We start from the raw sequence: 15,438 nt of genomic DNA, 5'->3' as shown, positions 1-15,438 counted from the left end.
TAAGAAAGGAGATATAAGAAAATATATAGGTATCTGACCATTTGCAGGAAGGATAACCAGAAAAAATATATACTTAGGTTTATTTAATGGTTTATTAATAAAATTATTGAAGATTTAATGGCCTAAAATTTGAGAAACAAAGTTCATGCAACTTTAGGTAGCTTCAGGTATGGTAATCAGCTGATAACTATGCATGTCAATTTCTGATAAGTTGCATAGCTCTCATTTCCTATATGTTCAAGTTGAATAGTCAAATTATAGTAATTAAATGGTATTACTTCTTTTGAAAAGTTTCATCTGAAAATAACTAGATAAAGCAATAAATAATATCTTGATTTTAGGTGGGCTTGGATTTTACAGGATATCTTGGGGATTGCTTTCTGTCTGAATTTAATTAAAACACTGAAGTTACCCAACTTCAAGGTAAAGTAAACTTTTTTTAAAAAATAACTTTATTAAGGTATACTTTACATACAATTAAAAGCACCAGTTTTAAGTGTACTGTTGTTGGTTGAAATTTTACAAATGTATAACTTTGTAACCACCATCCCAGTAAAGTTATAGAACATTTCTCATCTCTTCAAAAAGTTCTGTGATGGCCTTTTGCAACCAGTCCTAACCCCCAGGCCTGGGCAACCATTGATTTGCTAGCTAAAATATTTTTAATCATTCATATAATATGCCAAATTCGTAAAATCTTTACAAGACTAAATAATCAGAGAACATTGCTTTGATTCAGTGATTTAAAAAAAGTGAGGTGAAGGTAAGGGTTTGTTTGGGGTATGTTTGTAGAGAGAGGGTCTCACTCTGTCACCCAGGCTGGAGTGCTGTGGCCTGATCATGCTCACTGCAGCCTCGAACTTCTGGGCTCAAGTGATCCTCCTGCCTCAGCCTCCTGAGTAGCTGGGAGTACAGGCATGTGCTACTGTGCCTGGCTAATTTTTCTATTTTTTGTAGAGATGGGAGTTTTGCTATATTGCCCAGGCTGGTCTCAAACTCCTGGCCTCAAGGGATCCTCCTGCCTCAGCCTCCCAAAGTGCTGGGATTATAGGCATGAGCCACTGTGCCCAGCCAAGATAAGGGTTTTAATGTGTTTTATAGAATAAAACTATACATAGTAATAACTATAAAATACCTTTCTAAAAAATAGTATTCAAATATATATTCACATGTTTATTTGTATTTATAAAATAATTTAATCTCTTAATTTAGATGTGGGAAGATTGACCTTTAAATTTGTTTCTTTCTTCAACAGTCATGTGTGATACTTCTAGGCCTTCTCCTCCTCTATGATGTATTTTTTGTTTTCATAACACCATTCATCACAAAGGTATGACCATATTTTTGAAATTCATTAGGAAACATGCTAAAAGATGATGCTTTTAGATTATTAATTTCAAGGTCATTGAAATTAGTTTTTAATAGAGGGTATTTTCAAGCCTTTAATCCATTTTTGTTAGATTAAAAATGTCTCCTGACATGTAAATATGAAAATGTCTGTAATTTTTCTTCTCTTTTTTTTTTTTTTTTTTTTTTTGACAGAGTCTCACTGTGTTGCCCGGGCTAGAGTGCCGTGGCGTCATCCTAGCTCACAGCAACCTCAAACTCCTGGGCTCAAGCAATCCTTCTGCCTCAGCCTCCCGAGTAGCTGGGACTACAGGCATGCGCCACCATGCCCGGCTAATTTTTTCTATGTATTTTTAGTTGTCCAATTAATTTTTTTTTTTTCTAATTTTAGTAGAGACGGGGTCTCACTCTTGCTCAGGCTGGTTTCGAACTCCTGAACTCAAACAATCCGCCCGCCTCGGCCTCCCAGAGAGCTAGGATTACAGGCGTGAGCCACCGCGCCCGGCCTTTCTTCTCTTTTTTAAAGTGATTTTTTTGACTTTTCTTATTAATGTTTACTGTAGAGAGAGAGAAAAAAAAAAAATGTCATTGCTACGTTCATTTCCGAAATCCTAGCTTGAGACTAAGAAAGAGGAGCACATTAGATGTCTGAAGGCCTGGAGTATAGCTCTGTAACCTTGCAACCCTGGGCTATTTTTAATCCATTGTGTGAGAGTATTACTAGCTTTTCATCCTCTCGCCCCCAACAATAGAGTTCTTTTGTTTGCAACTGACAGAACCCAACCTAAGCCTTCTATACCAAAGAGGTCCCATGTATCCAGGTTGCATGTAGAGGTCCGGGTGGGGAGAAACTTGACCCAGGGCCACATGCTTGCCCTTTTTGCTTCTGTCCATTTGTTTATTCTCTCAGACTGCCTTTTTCCATGAGGTCAGAATCATAACATCTAGCAGCTCCTATGTCATATATTCCCAACTCTGTCACTAGCTCCTTAATAAAATGAGGAAGGGTATTGAGTGAGTATGGTAGTCCATTATTTGCCCAATTTTACTACCTTGACCCTTTTCTTGTCTCATAAATATATTATTAATTATTGCTTAATTCTCCCACTTTCCTCTACTTTGAGTCTTGCTCTGTAACTTTATATCATCCCGTTATCTTTTTTTTTCTTCTTTTTCTTTTTTCTTCCCCTTGCCAAACCACCCCCTTCATCCCTTTATCTTTTGTCACTCTCATATACTTAGTATTTGATATTCCCTTTTTTTCTTCCAATTCATTCTTTTATCCATTCTTTCAACTCTACCACCTAGGAAGTCATTGTAAAAATCTGCACTTCTGATATTTGCTATAATGGCATAAGGACAAACATATGCCCTATTGGGAAGCTAAAATTGCAACTAGGTAACAAATATAGTTAACTGCCTCAAATTACAACTGTCCAGACTATTTTACTAGCACTCTTCCATGCATGCATTAATGATGAGCCATTTGACTCATTGACTTAGCTGAACAATAGCAACCTAAAAAAACATAGAATTCGTATTATGGGCTATAACTAAAATTGTTAATTTATTAAAGCATTTTTTAGTTCTCTCCAAAGCTATCCTAGCTTGTATCTATTTACTTAGTTCAAAAATATGTTTTTGCAGGTACCCCATCAGTGAAAGTGTTCTCTCTACAAAGCCTTTCCTATGAATCAGCGGATAATATATAGCATATGACACATATATGACACAGTAGATAGAGCTATAAACTGTAACTAAACTCTTTTTAAAAATAATTTTTCCATTCTAACGTTAGTATCACTTTATGAATACCAAACATATCTGCCAGCAAATGATTTCCATTCCCTACACATGAAATGGTTTAGAATTTCAAAGTTAACAGATAAAGGTGGTTTTGAGCATCCTTTCTTTCTTATGTACTTAGGAAATTCTTCATCTTCTGTTTTCTGTCTTAGTTCCTACTGAGTAGGAATGTGATTTCTAATAATCTGATACAGTGGAAAAAGCTGACATTCTCTTTGGAGTTCACTGTGACAGATTTACTTTAATACCTTCTTCTGAGTCTGATTTGTTTGTTTTTATTAAGTCTATAGACCTTACTTTAGTAGGGAACTTAAAATGAAAATCAGATATTTAATTGCCGATTTTCATGGTTTGTTTTCTCTATAAATTTGAAGGATTAAATATTGGAATCCTAAACATGTTCTTAACCCAGGGATTAGTGGTCTTCTAGTGAGTTGGCAGGGCAGGCAGGTTGCCGTAGGAGTACAGCAGTAAGAGCTTATCTTATTCACTTTTTTCATTCCCATTGTACTCAGATTGTATCTTGCAGATAGTAGTTACCCAGATATCTGAATTTATGGGAGGATGTCAATGATGATCTTCAGTTAAATGTTTTAAATAACAATTAGAAAATGAACCAAAATGAACTCTTTATCTGGAAATTTGATCACAACCTGGGAATTTGCTTTAAGGAACTGTATTTAGTATTAGTTTATTTTCCTAAACTCCTGTGACTTAACCCTTTTATAACCCAAAGCTTAACATGAGGAAAAGATTTCTGTAGCTAGGGATTTTATCCTTTCTACTGTGCTCAGGTATCAGCGAGGTCCTTTTAAAAACACTCAAGTGATTTCTCCTGTGCACTCCACCCACGTGGAAAATATTTTAGTCGGTCAACTTTTCCTAAAATTTAACATTTGTTTATCTTCTCCCTACCTGTTTTGGTTATATATTTATCTTAATGTGAAACATAAAATGGGTGTTTCATGCAGTCTTAGTTTGATATCTCTAAAGATTTTCCTTCTCCACAACAGACTTGGCTATCAGGAAAAAACTTTTTCATGAACTTCTCACATAGCCCATATAAAAAGACTTGAGCCAGACGCAAGGCAGGGAAATTTAGCTAAAGTTAATGTTTTGATTGGAACATGGAAAGCAGGCGGGGCTGAAATTGGACAAGAATCAGGCTAGAGAAGCTTCTCAGGTTCTATAGGGTTGGGTCTTTTCAAGTGGGTTTTATTGTTTTGTTAGCATGATGAGTAGCCAGAAGTCAAATGTACATTTATTCAAATTAAGTTACCAATATTTGTTACAAAGCTAAATAGAAAAGATTTTAGTATGTCCTTCTTCACTGATATTGCTAAAAATGACTAAGAGCCATAGTATATGACATAATATAACTTAAAGTACTGTACGTAAAATTTATAACCCCTTACAAAAACGTTAGATGTGAATATGTCAGTACGTGTCAGAGCTCAGGGTTCACTTGAATAATCTGTGTGTGGTTCATTCGTCAGTTTCTGATCATTGTTGAGCTCTGATAAAGTGAAGCAGTGTGCCAGGTGAATTTTGTTTTAAATGACTTCAATTTTTGCTATCTGCAGAGACTGTTTTAGGAAAAAAGCCATCTATATCCTATTTTCAGTGAGTTTACAGGAGGCCTTCTACCTTGAGACTTAAATCATTCTTGAATAGTACCAGATTGTTCTCTTTAAGTGATTGGACAACTTCTTTTATCTTCCTCCTCAATTTTAGAATGGTGAGAGTATCATGGTTGAACTTGCAGCTGGACCTTTTGGAAATAACGAAAAGGTAGGGATGGCAATTAGACAGAAATGGCTGCCCAGTGTATGTATGTGTTTCCAGTTAATCATTTTGTCTTCCTGTGTAATTCATTGGTCACGTAGTGCATGCTAAGGTATTGTAAAACTTATTTCTCACAAAATATAGCCCTTTTCTTAGTTATTCTAAATTATTAAATACCTATTGACTTGGGTTTCATCCTAGAATGATGGAAACTTGGTGGAAGCCACTGCTCAACCCTCAGCTCCCCATGAGAAAGTAAGGATTGTATTTCAGATATGTTCATTGGACTTTAAATCACATCCTCTGAGACAGGATTCTTCTTTGGGGAAAAATCCAGATTGCCAAAAAAAAAAAAAAAATCGGTTTCAAGGCCTGAGTCCTAATCTTGGTAAAAAGAGAAAAAAAAGGTTACATGTGGGGATAGTGGATTAATACTGTTAATCCTACATGTGTATTGGGTTTCATTTTTTTCAAAACTACATATCTATTTCTTTCAAGCTTTCTACACATTCAGAGTATATATCTGTTTGCGCCTAGTCTGTGTTCTCTAATTTCAAGTTCTTTTAAAATATCAGTTTTAAAATGTTAAAACAATTATTCTAATATCAGTCGTTCTCTTTCTAAAAGACATGGGTAAAAAATAATTGCTAAGAGGTTTATTGGCAGCCTTCTTCTTCTTCTTTTTTTTGTACAGTTGCCAGTAGTCATCAGAGTACCAAAGCTGATCTATTTCTCAGTAATGAGTGTGTGCCTCATGCCTGTTTCCATACTGGGTTTTGGAGACATTATTGTACCAGGTAAGCAATTGTAACAATTTTAGTAAAAAACATACTGATGGTTTTAAATTGTCATATGTCTGCTAAAAGTTTCCTACTCTGTAGTAATTATTTCTGGCTGTTGCTAGAGCTGGGATTAGTGATAAAGATAGGAAAAAAACTTATCGAGGGGTAGAAGGTAAAGCCGAAATGGTAACAGCCAAGGTACTGTAATGCCTCTCATGGCTCAAAGAGTGTCTTAGAGGAAGCAGCTAGGATCAGTTTAATCTTTTTCCCCAAGAAAAGTATATTTTGTGACTCTTTTTAGAAGTTGAATATAATAATGCCAAACATACAGTTTCTATTATTTCTATTGTAAAATAATAGTTATGTTTTAGGAAAAGAAGTTTAGGAATACTAGGCTATGTCATGATCAAGAGGAGAAATGTAATAGAACACCAGCTTTTAGGGCTTCATATTACAAAAATACTCAGTGTATGGTGGAATCAATCACCTTCTCTTAGCATGTCTTCTCTGACAGTTATTGCAGTTCTGTCATATTTTCCTCACTGGGCTGCCTGTAGAAATGTCATCTGAGCCCAGTAATAATATAGTTTAGAAGCAATTAGTGATATTTCTCTATCAGCTGAGTTTTTCTTTCTTCACTTTTCTTTCAGTCTCCCTATGCACTAACTGCCTGTGGGTGGGTGAGGAGTACTGGCTTTTCTGAAAAAGCCCTTCCATCTACTAGTAAAAGCCAGGTAGAGAGAGAAGCTAGCTGGCAGTGTTGTTTTGTGAGTTGGCATGGCAAAGTCCAATGTACAGCTCTCTTAGTTCAGTGAATCTCCATTCACATAATTGATAAAGTAGAGAAAACATTGTATTGAGTAACCTTGTAATTCCTTGAGTATCTTTAAACTTATCCCTCATTTTGCCAATTGCTCACCAAGTGCTATACAGCAGTGGTCCTCAACCTTTTTGACACCAGGGACTGGTTTCATGGAAGATAGTTTTTCTACAGATGTTGGTAGGGAGTGGGTCGTTGGTGGAGGATGGGTCGCTGCCTGGGCTCCACCTCAGATCATCAGTCATTGGATTCTCATAGAGAGCATGCAACCTGGATCCCTCAGATGTGCAGTTTGCAGTGGGGTTTGTGCTCCTATGAGTGTCTGATGCCACTGATCTGACTGGGGCGAGGCACAGGCGGTCACGCAAATGATGGGGAGCAGCTGTGGGTGCAGGTGGGGCTTCCTGCAGTGTGTCCCGGTTCCTGGCAGGCTGCAGACCAGTGCCAGTCTGCAGCCTGTGGTTTGGGGACCGCAGCTATACAGGATCTTGTATATAGCACTTAGCATAGAATGGGTAAAGACAGTATATAAATATTACATTCTTGAAGTAAATAAATATCAGATGTCTTAAACAGAAATATTTCCCCCAGGAGCAGAGTTATTGGCAATATATGACTTAATCCTAAGATCTAAATTCTAATTTGGGGAGAAAAGAAAATACTATTTTTTTTAAAAAAAATGTGGAAATGTGGTTAAACAGCAAATATACTAGAAATAATGAAATTATTTTATTATTTATGTAGAGACCAAAACTAATTAATTGAAATAACTAATAAAGACAGTCATTACTGTATGATTTTTAAGTGATTAAATGTCATTCTTACTGTGTTTATAACGGTATATATTTAATAAATAAATACAATCTCAAATTTCTTCTTTGGAGAGATTCAATGAATTTCTTATAAGAAATTGGTATTAAATGAGTTTCTGCATACTTGCACATTTACAAATGAAAGCTTATATTTCATTATTATTTGAACTCTTTGTATTAAAACTCCAAATCATTTTATTCTACTAGGAAGGGAGACTTTTTGATCACAATTTGAAATTGCCTTCCTTGATGCCCTTTCAGTACATATTTTTTAAATGTTTTACTTGTTTAAATTGATAAATAAAAATTATATATATTTGTTGTGTAAAACATGTTCTGAAATATGTATGCATTGTGGAATGGCTAAATCAAGCCAGTTAAGATATGCATTACCTCACATGCTTATCATTTTTTTTGTGTGGTAAGAACACTTAAAATCCAGTCTCTTAGCAATTTTTAAGAATACAATTCATTACCTTTGAAATCTTATTAAAAAAATACAATTTGTTGCTATTAACTGTAGTCACCATGTTGTGCAATAGATCTCTTGAACTTATTCTTCCTATACAAATGAAATTTTTTATCCTTTGACCAATGTCTCCCCAACTCTCCCACCCCAGCCCCTGGTGGCCACCATTCTACTCTCTACTTCTAAAGCTCAACTTTTTTAGATTCCACATGTAGGTGAGATTATAATGGTATTTGTCTTTCTGTACCTGGCTTATTTCACTTAATGTAAGATCTTGTGGGTTTATCCATGTTGTCACAAATAACAGGATTTCCTTCTTTTTCAATCCTGAATTTGTGTATATATGCCACATTTTCTTTATTTATTCATCCACTGAGGGACACGTAGGTTGATTCCATATCTTGGCTATTGCGAATAGTGCTACAATGAACATGGGAGTGCAGATATCTCTCTGACATACTGATTTCAATTCCTTTCAATATATCCCCAGTAGTAGGATTGCTGGATCATATGGTAGTTCTATTTTTAATTTTCTGAGGAACCTGTTTTTCACAATGGATGTAGTAATGCTCATTCCCACCAACAATCTGTGAAGATTCCCTTTTCTTCATATCCTCTCCAACACTTACCTTGCATATTTTTAATAATAGCCATTCTAACAGGTGTGAAGGGATATCTCATTGTGGTTTTAATTTGCATTTCTCTGATGATTAGTGATTCTGAACATTTTTTCCATATACTTATTGACTGTATTATATCTTTTGAGAATTGTCTACACATATCCTTTGCCCATTTTTAATTGGGTTATTTGTTTAATTGCTCTTGATTTTTTTGAGTTCTTTATATATTTTACATATTAACCACTTATTAGATGTATAATTTACACATGTTTTCTCCCATTCTGTAGGTTGTCTCTTCAGTCTGTTGATGATTTCCTTGGCTGTGCAGAAGCTTTTTAGTTTGTTGTAATCCCATTTGTCTATTCAATACGTTAAAAAAATTTTTTTTTAATAAGAGGGTCTCACTTTGTTGCCCAGGCTGGATTCGAACTCCTGGCCTCAAGGGATTCTCCAGCCTTAGCCACCGGAGTAGCTGGGACTGCGGTCCCATGCCACTGTGCCTGGCCAATGCATTTTCTCCATGACATGGAATATTGAGCTGTTTAATGGCTTGGAAAATGTTTAAAATATGGTCTCTTAAGCTTTTAACCTACATTGTGAGAAATAAATAAAATAAAATACGGTCTTTTTTAAAAAAAAATTTTTTTAATTTTTTAAATTTTCTAAAAATTTTTTAGAAACAGGGTTTCACCCTGTCGCTCAGGCTGAAGTGTAATGACATGATCATAGTTTACTGTAACCTCAAACTCCTGGGCTCAAGCAATCCTCCTGCCTTAGCCTCCCAAATACCCGGGACTACAGGCATGTACTACCATGCCTGCCTAATTTAAAAATTTTTTTTGTGTAGCCACAGGCTCTCGCTGTGTTGTCCAGGCTAGTCTTGAACTCTTGTCATAAAACGATCCTCCCATCTTGGCCTCCCAAAGTGCTGGGATTATAGGCATGAGCCACCATGGCTGGCCCCAAAATATGGTCTTAAATTTTTTAAAAAATCAGTATGTAAAACTCTGTCCAGAATTTGAGATACGTTAATGTTCGCCTGAGGCAAAAATGAAAATTATATACAATACAGCATATACTGTTACCATAGTTAACAATTGAATTTGTGTTATTGTTGTTGTTTTAAGAAAATAATGTGGAGTTTTTTTCTTTTTTTAGGCCTGTTGATTGCATACTGTAGAAGATTTGATGTTCAGACTGGTTCTTCTTCTATATATTATGTTTCCTCCACAATTGGTAAATTTTGTTTTTTCTTTTTATTATGTTGAATTGTATCATCTGGAGGGAAAAGGCAGAGGTCTAAAATGAAGGAGTCCAGGATTCTGATTCTTTGCCATTAATCAATAAGTTCATCCATCAAAAGGGATTATACTTTACTATTTATATCATAAAGTTTTAGAGACTGAAAAAGGAAATTGGATGTAAAAGAAAAAAATTAGATTGTATATATAAATGCTTATTGGAACATCTGGCACATAAGTGGTCAATAAATTGCATATTACTAGATTTTTAAAAATAGTATGTTGGTAATTATGTATTTATTTAAATGAATTTATAGCAAAATAACATCTCATCTGGATAGCAGAAGTAGTCATCACTTATCCCTCTATTTCTATTATTGTGAACAGAATTAAGAACAGTAAATAAGCCAAAAAATACCCTGGTACATCTGAACATATCAAATAGATATTTCAAAGTTCATATACCAAAGCTCTTTATACTTAGATAAATGGCCTGTACCGGAGCCATTTAGATACTGTTCTAGCAAGATTTTCAAGTCCCTGGTGGAATTAAATCCAGTAAATTAAAAGTATATATTAGTAGAAGAGAAGGGTATTGCTAGAAATAGGTACCTTGACAGCAAGAAAATAGCTAAGTGAGGGAGAAGATGAAGGGGGAAAAAAACTATAAAGAAAAAAGAAAAGCAGTTTGGGGCCACTAAATATAGTACTTTCTAAGGGAATTGATATATTAGAGTCTAGTACCAGTCAGTGTGATAGAATATAAGAACACTCGGCCAGGCGCGGTGGCTCATGCCTGTAATCCTAGCACTCTGGGAGGCCGAGGCGGGTGGATCGTTTGAGCTCAGGAGTTCGAGACCAGCCTGAGCAAGAGCAAGACCCCGTCTCTCCTAAAAACAGAAAGAAATTAGCTGGACAACTAAAAACATACAGAAAAAATTAGCCGGGCATGGTGGCGCATGCCTGTAGTCGCAGCTACTTGGGAGGCTGAGGCAGAAGGATTGCTTGAGCCCAGGAGTTTGAGGTTGCTGTGAGCTAGGCTGACGTCACGGCACTCTAGCCTGGGCAACAGAGTGAGACTCTGTCTCAAAAAAAATTTTAAAAACTTAAAAAAAAAAAAAGGAATATAAGAACACTCAATGAAAAGGCAGCTTATAGGAGTATTCATTTGTAAATTTGGGCAAATCACTTAAACTCCCTGGTCCTGCATTGCCTCATCTTTAAATTGAGCCCAGGAGTTTGAGGTTGCTGTGAGCTAGGCTGACACCACGGCACTCTAGCCCCGGCAACAGAGTGAGACTCTGTCTCAAAAAAAATTTTAAAAACTTAAAAAAAAAAAAAGAATATAAGAACACTCAATGAAAAGGCAGCTTATAGGAGTATTCATTCATTCTGCTGTGTAAATTTGGGCAAATCACTTAAACTCTCTGGTCCTCCATTGCCTCATCTTTAAAATGAGGAGCTAGATTAAATTGTCTATAAAGTTTCCAATATTCTGAGATTGTGTATACATAAGGAAACCTTGAGTCATTAAGAAAAGTTCAAATGATGTTTGGTGTAAGCTTGTTAAAGAATGTTATGAAGTATGTAATAAATATTAGGAAGATTTTTCAAAACAACCTTTAGTACCTATGCATACACATTTAGTTATCTAAAAATGTGGAACCACTCAACGTCCTTAACAATGACAGATAATTGAGACTTTCTTGAATTATACTCTTTATCAATGATTAATGGTTAAGTTAGTAATAATTAAAATACTAACCAGTTTCCAAATTTTTCAAAACCTCCATAGAATATCTCTCCATATTACTGCCTAAGAGAATAATGAAATTATGATAAGAAATCATAGTACAAAAATGTCCTCAGAAATATTTGAAAACCAATACTTCAATGAGGAATGAAAAACCCACCTTTGATAACATATAGAAATGACTGATAACTTGGTATTATTCTTGCAGCCTATGCTGTTGGCATGATACTTACATTTGTTGTTCTGGTGCTGATGAAAAAGGGGCAACCCGCTCTCCTCTATTTAGTACCTTGCACACTTATTACTGCCTCAATTGTTGCTTGGAGACGTAAGGAAATGAAAAAGTTCTGGAAAGGTACCAACTATGAGGTATGTGCTTTCATTTTGGTTACCAAGTTATGACATAATTCACTGGCAGAGTGTGAATGGGAATAGCCTATATATATATATCAAAGCTTTTATGTACCAAAAAGTTACCTTGGATCTGTCAGAATGTTCTAAGTAATCAAGAGATGATTTAAAGGATGTGGGAGGATGTACATAGGTTATATGTAAATGCAGTGCCATCTTATATGAAAGGGACTTGAGCATCCTTGGATTTTGGTGTCTGGGGGGGTCCTGGAACTATGGATACCGGGGGGGTGGCTGTACGACTCCTTACTCACTGTCCACCTGTTGCATCATCAGTTCTCACCTCCACTGCAGTCCAATGCCAAAAGCCTCGCTACTCAAGACAAAACTACCAAAAAGCAATGGGAGGCCGGGCGCGGTGGCTCACGCCTGTAATCCTAGCTCTCTGGGAGGCCGAGGCAGGCGGATTGTTTGAGCTCAGGAGTTCGAAACCAGCCTGAGCAAGAGCGAGACCCCGTCTCTACTAAAATTAGAAAGAAATTAATTGGACAACTAAAAATATATAGAAAAAAAAAATTAGCCGGGCATGGTGGCGCATGCCTGTAGTCCCAGCTACTCGGGAGGCTGAGGCAGGAGGATCGCTTGAACCCAGGAGTTTGAGGTTGCTGTGAGCTAGGATGACGCCACGGCACTCTAGCCCAGGCAACACAGTGAGACTCTGTCTCAAAAAAAAAAAAAAAAAAAAAAGCAATGGGAGAGCATCAGGGGGAAACAAAACAATATTTCAACATGCATCTTCAAAATCTACATAAAAGTAGACTTCATGAAAGAAGAAACTATGTTTAAAATAACATAGTTATTTTGAGACTGACATTAGCTACTTATAGTAAAAGTCCTGATGTTTTGCAAATAAAAAGTATACTCTATCCAGCATCTAAACAGGCCTAACTAAACTGGACAGGGCACTCATTTCAGATTTAAATGGATCTAGGTGGATCTTTCTTTAAAATTCCTAGAACAAAGAAAATCTTGATAACATAATCTTATTGTATTTGTTTCTTCATTGAAGTTAAGCTCCTTTCTTTTTTTCATAAATGTTCTTGGTATTCCAGTACAATCTGTTTGCATTGAAATTAAGGAGGGTTGAGAAACGCTAGCCTATTGAGGTCAGGGCTATGACATTGACCCCAAAAAAAGTGAAAGCACTTTGTGAGGCAGTTAGCCTCTGCTTTGCCCTATTAGAACAAACTACCCTCCTCCATCCACCCACATGCATGTGTGTCAGTGACCACATGAACAAAAAGAGAGATACTTTGGGTTGGGTGGCTGCAATTCTGATAGTAGATAAACAGTTCAAAGTTCATGTCCATCTTGTGGTTGGTCTGTAATGTCATTTGTAGTGTTACTTAATGAGAGATGGTTAATACATTAAGTGTCAGGCTACTATAATTAGAAAAAATACTGGTTTAGAATTCTTTTAGGGAAATCTTGTAATTTCTTTTAGATTTAGTTAGTACTTGCCTGGTCTACCTCACAAAGCTGTTGTCTCAACTTATACTAATATACATAGAATTTGAGGTCCTTGACTAAATTAGTAAGATAGCTTTTTTCCACAAGGATGACACCCACATAAATTTATTTATTTATTTGTTTGTTTGTTTATTTATTTTTTAAATAGGGAGATGGGGTCTCGCTCTTGCTCAGGCTGGTCTTGAACCCCTGACCTCAAGCGATCCTCCTGCGTTGGCTTCCCAGAGTGCTAGGATTACAGGCATGAGCCACTACGCCGGCCAGATTTTTTTATTTTTATAGATTTTTTTTAAAATAGCAGTGTGTCCTACAATATACGCACCCTACTACTAATCTTTGAAAGTCACATCTCAAAAAGTGCTCTTCTTTTTTTAGTAGTTTTATATTTCTTCATTTAACAAATGTTTACTGAGCAGTTCTATCAGCTGGGTACTATTTTAGGTATTGGTGATACAAGATGATCAAGTTAAAAACAGGCCTATCCTCATGACCTCTTGAAAGTTACAGTCTAGTGAGGAATGCAGATAGAGTCACTATTAAAGTGTGATAAATGTATTAGTTGTAGGTGCCATGAAAGCTAGAAATGGGGCATCTAGTGCTTGTGGTTTCTGGACAGGGTCATAGGTGATTTGGGGAAGGCTTCCTAAAGAATGTTAAATTTATGTTGAGACTTTAAGACTGAACTAATGTTCAATGTTTAAGGAACCGTGTCTTTAAAGGCTCAGGGGGAAAAGAACATGGCACATCCTAGGAACTGAATGAATTTTGGGATAACTATAATATTGAATAAGGGTAGGGGAATTGCAGGAAATGAAAATGAGAAAGAAGCTAGGGTAAGAGCCTTGTAGGGGTTCTTTTTTTTTTTTGAGACAGAGTCTCACTCTGTTGCCGGACTAGAGTGCCGTGGCGTCAGCCTAAGCTTGCGGCAGCCTCAAAGTCCTGAGCTCAAATGAGCCACCCGCCTTGGCCTCCCAGAGTGCTATGATTACAGGCATGGCCACCGCGCCCGGCCCCCTTGTAGGCTTACTCTTGTAAGCCACACTAAACAGTTTGGATTCTATCCTAAGAGCACTGGATCCCATTTAAGAGTTTTAAAAATAAATCTAGACAATGGATTAAAGAAGGTAGCAAAACTGGGGACACTTATTGTGATGAGACACAATAGAAGCCTAAATTAGTAAAGTAATGAGATAGAAGTGGACAAAGTCAAGAGAAGTTTAGAGGTATAATTCCTTCCTTCCTTTCTTCCTCCCTTCTTCCCTTCCTCCCTCGCTTCCTTCCTTCCTTCCTTCCACAATCATAGCTTACTGCAGCCTTGAACTCCTGGGCTCAAGCGATCCTCTTGCCTCATTGTCCTTAGTAGCTAGGACTACAGGCATGGCCACCACGCCCAGCCAATTCTTTTGTTTTTCTTTTTTTTTTTTTTTTTTAGAGACAGGGTCTCACTATGTTGCCCAGGCTGGTCTCAAACTACAAACCTTAAGCGATCCTCCCACCTTGGCCTCCCAAAGTGCTGGGGTTTCAGGGGTGAGCCACTGTGCCCAGCCTCGGAGGCATAATTAATGGGGTCTGATGATGGATCCAGTGTGGGGAGAGGAAAAGGAAATAGAGTCTGGGGCTTTTGGCTTTGGAAACTGAGTGGGTGGATGGTGACACTGTTCACTGAGATAAATGAAAGGCAACAGGGTTGAGGAAGAAGATGATGAATTCAGTGTTGGGCATGTTAAATATTGGAAATGAATTCAATGTTGGACATTTTGAACTACCTATAGGACCACCAGGAAAAGAGAAATAATAAGCAGCTGAATAAGTGGGTCTGATGTGCAAGAGATAGACCTGGCTAGAGATAGAGACAAAAATTTGGGAGTGTCATTAGCATGCTAGGTAAAATGAATGAGAATGTAGTGGAGAAGATAAGACCCAGGACAGAATTGTGAGCAAGAAGTTTCTACTGTCAGGAGCAATTCTCTGAGTAACTGAGAGGTAAATCAGGAGAAAGAAGACAAGCAACGTGGGGAAATTTTGTTTAGAGTTGGCATTAAATCCTTACTTAGTTTAGGATTTAAATTTGAGACCGTTAGAGCACATGTGCTATCTTACAAAATTATTTATGTTTCTTGTT

General features: G+C 36.7%; 1 protein-coding gene across 1 annotated transcript in view; it reads left to right on the top strand.

Annotated features, from left to right (window-relative positions):
- The window catches only part of SPPL2A (signal peptide peptidase like 2A), a 72,126-nt gene that overhangs the window by 29,670 nt on the left and 27,018 nt on the right, over positions 1 to 15,438 (top strand). Inside the window, exons 9-14 of the mRNA XM_012649502.1 lie at positions 342 to 423; positions 1,256 to 1,330; positions 4,888 to 4,944; positions 5,633 to 5,735; positions 9,600 to 9,677; positions 11,644 to 11,804. Coding sequence (XP_012504956.1) covers positions 342 to 423; positions 1,256 to 1,330; positions 4,888 to 4,944; positions 5,633 to 5,735; positions 9,600 to 9,677; positions 11,644 to 11,804 — 556 coding nt within the window. The remainder of the gene's footprint in view (positions 1 to 341; positions 424 to 1,255; positions 1,331 to 4,887; positions 4,945 to 5,632; positions 5,736 to 9,599; positions 9,678 to 11,643; positions 11,805 to 15,438) is intronic.

This window comes from Propithecus coquereli, unplaced genomic scaffold, assembly GCF_000956105.1.
Source record: "Propithecus coquereli isolate 6110/MARCELLA unplaced genomic scaffold, Pcoq_1.0 Scaffold3, whole genome shotgun sequence".
NCBI lineage: Eukaryota > Metazoa > Chordata > Mammalia > Primates > Indriidae > Propithecus > Propithecus coquereli.
This window is presented reverse-complemented; position numbering and strand designations above follow the sequence as displayed.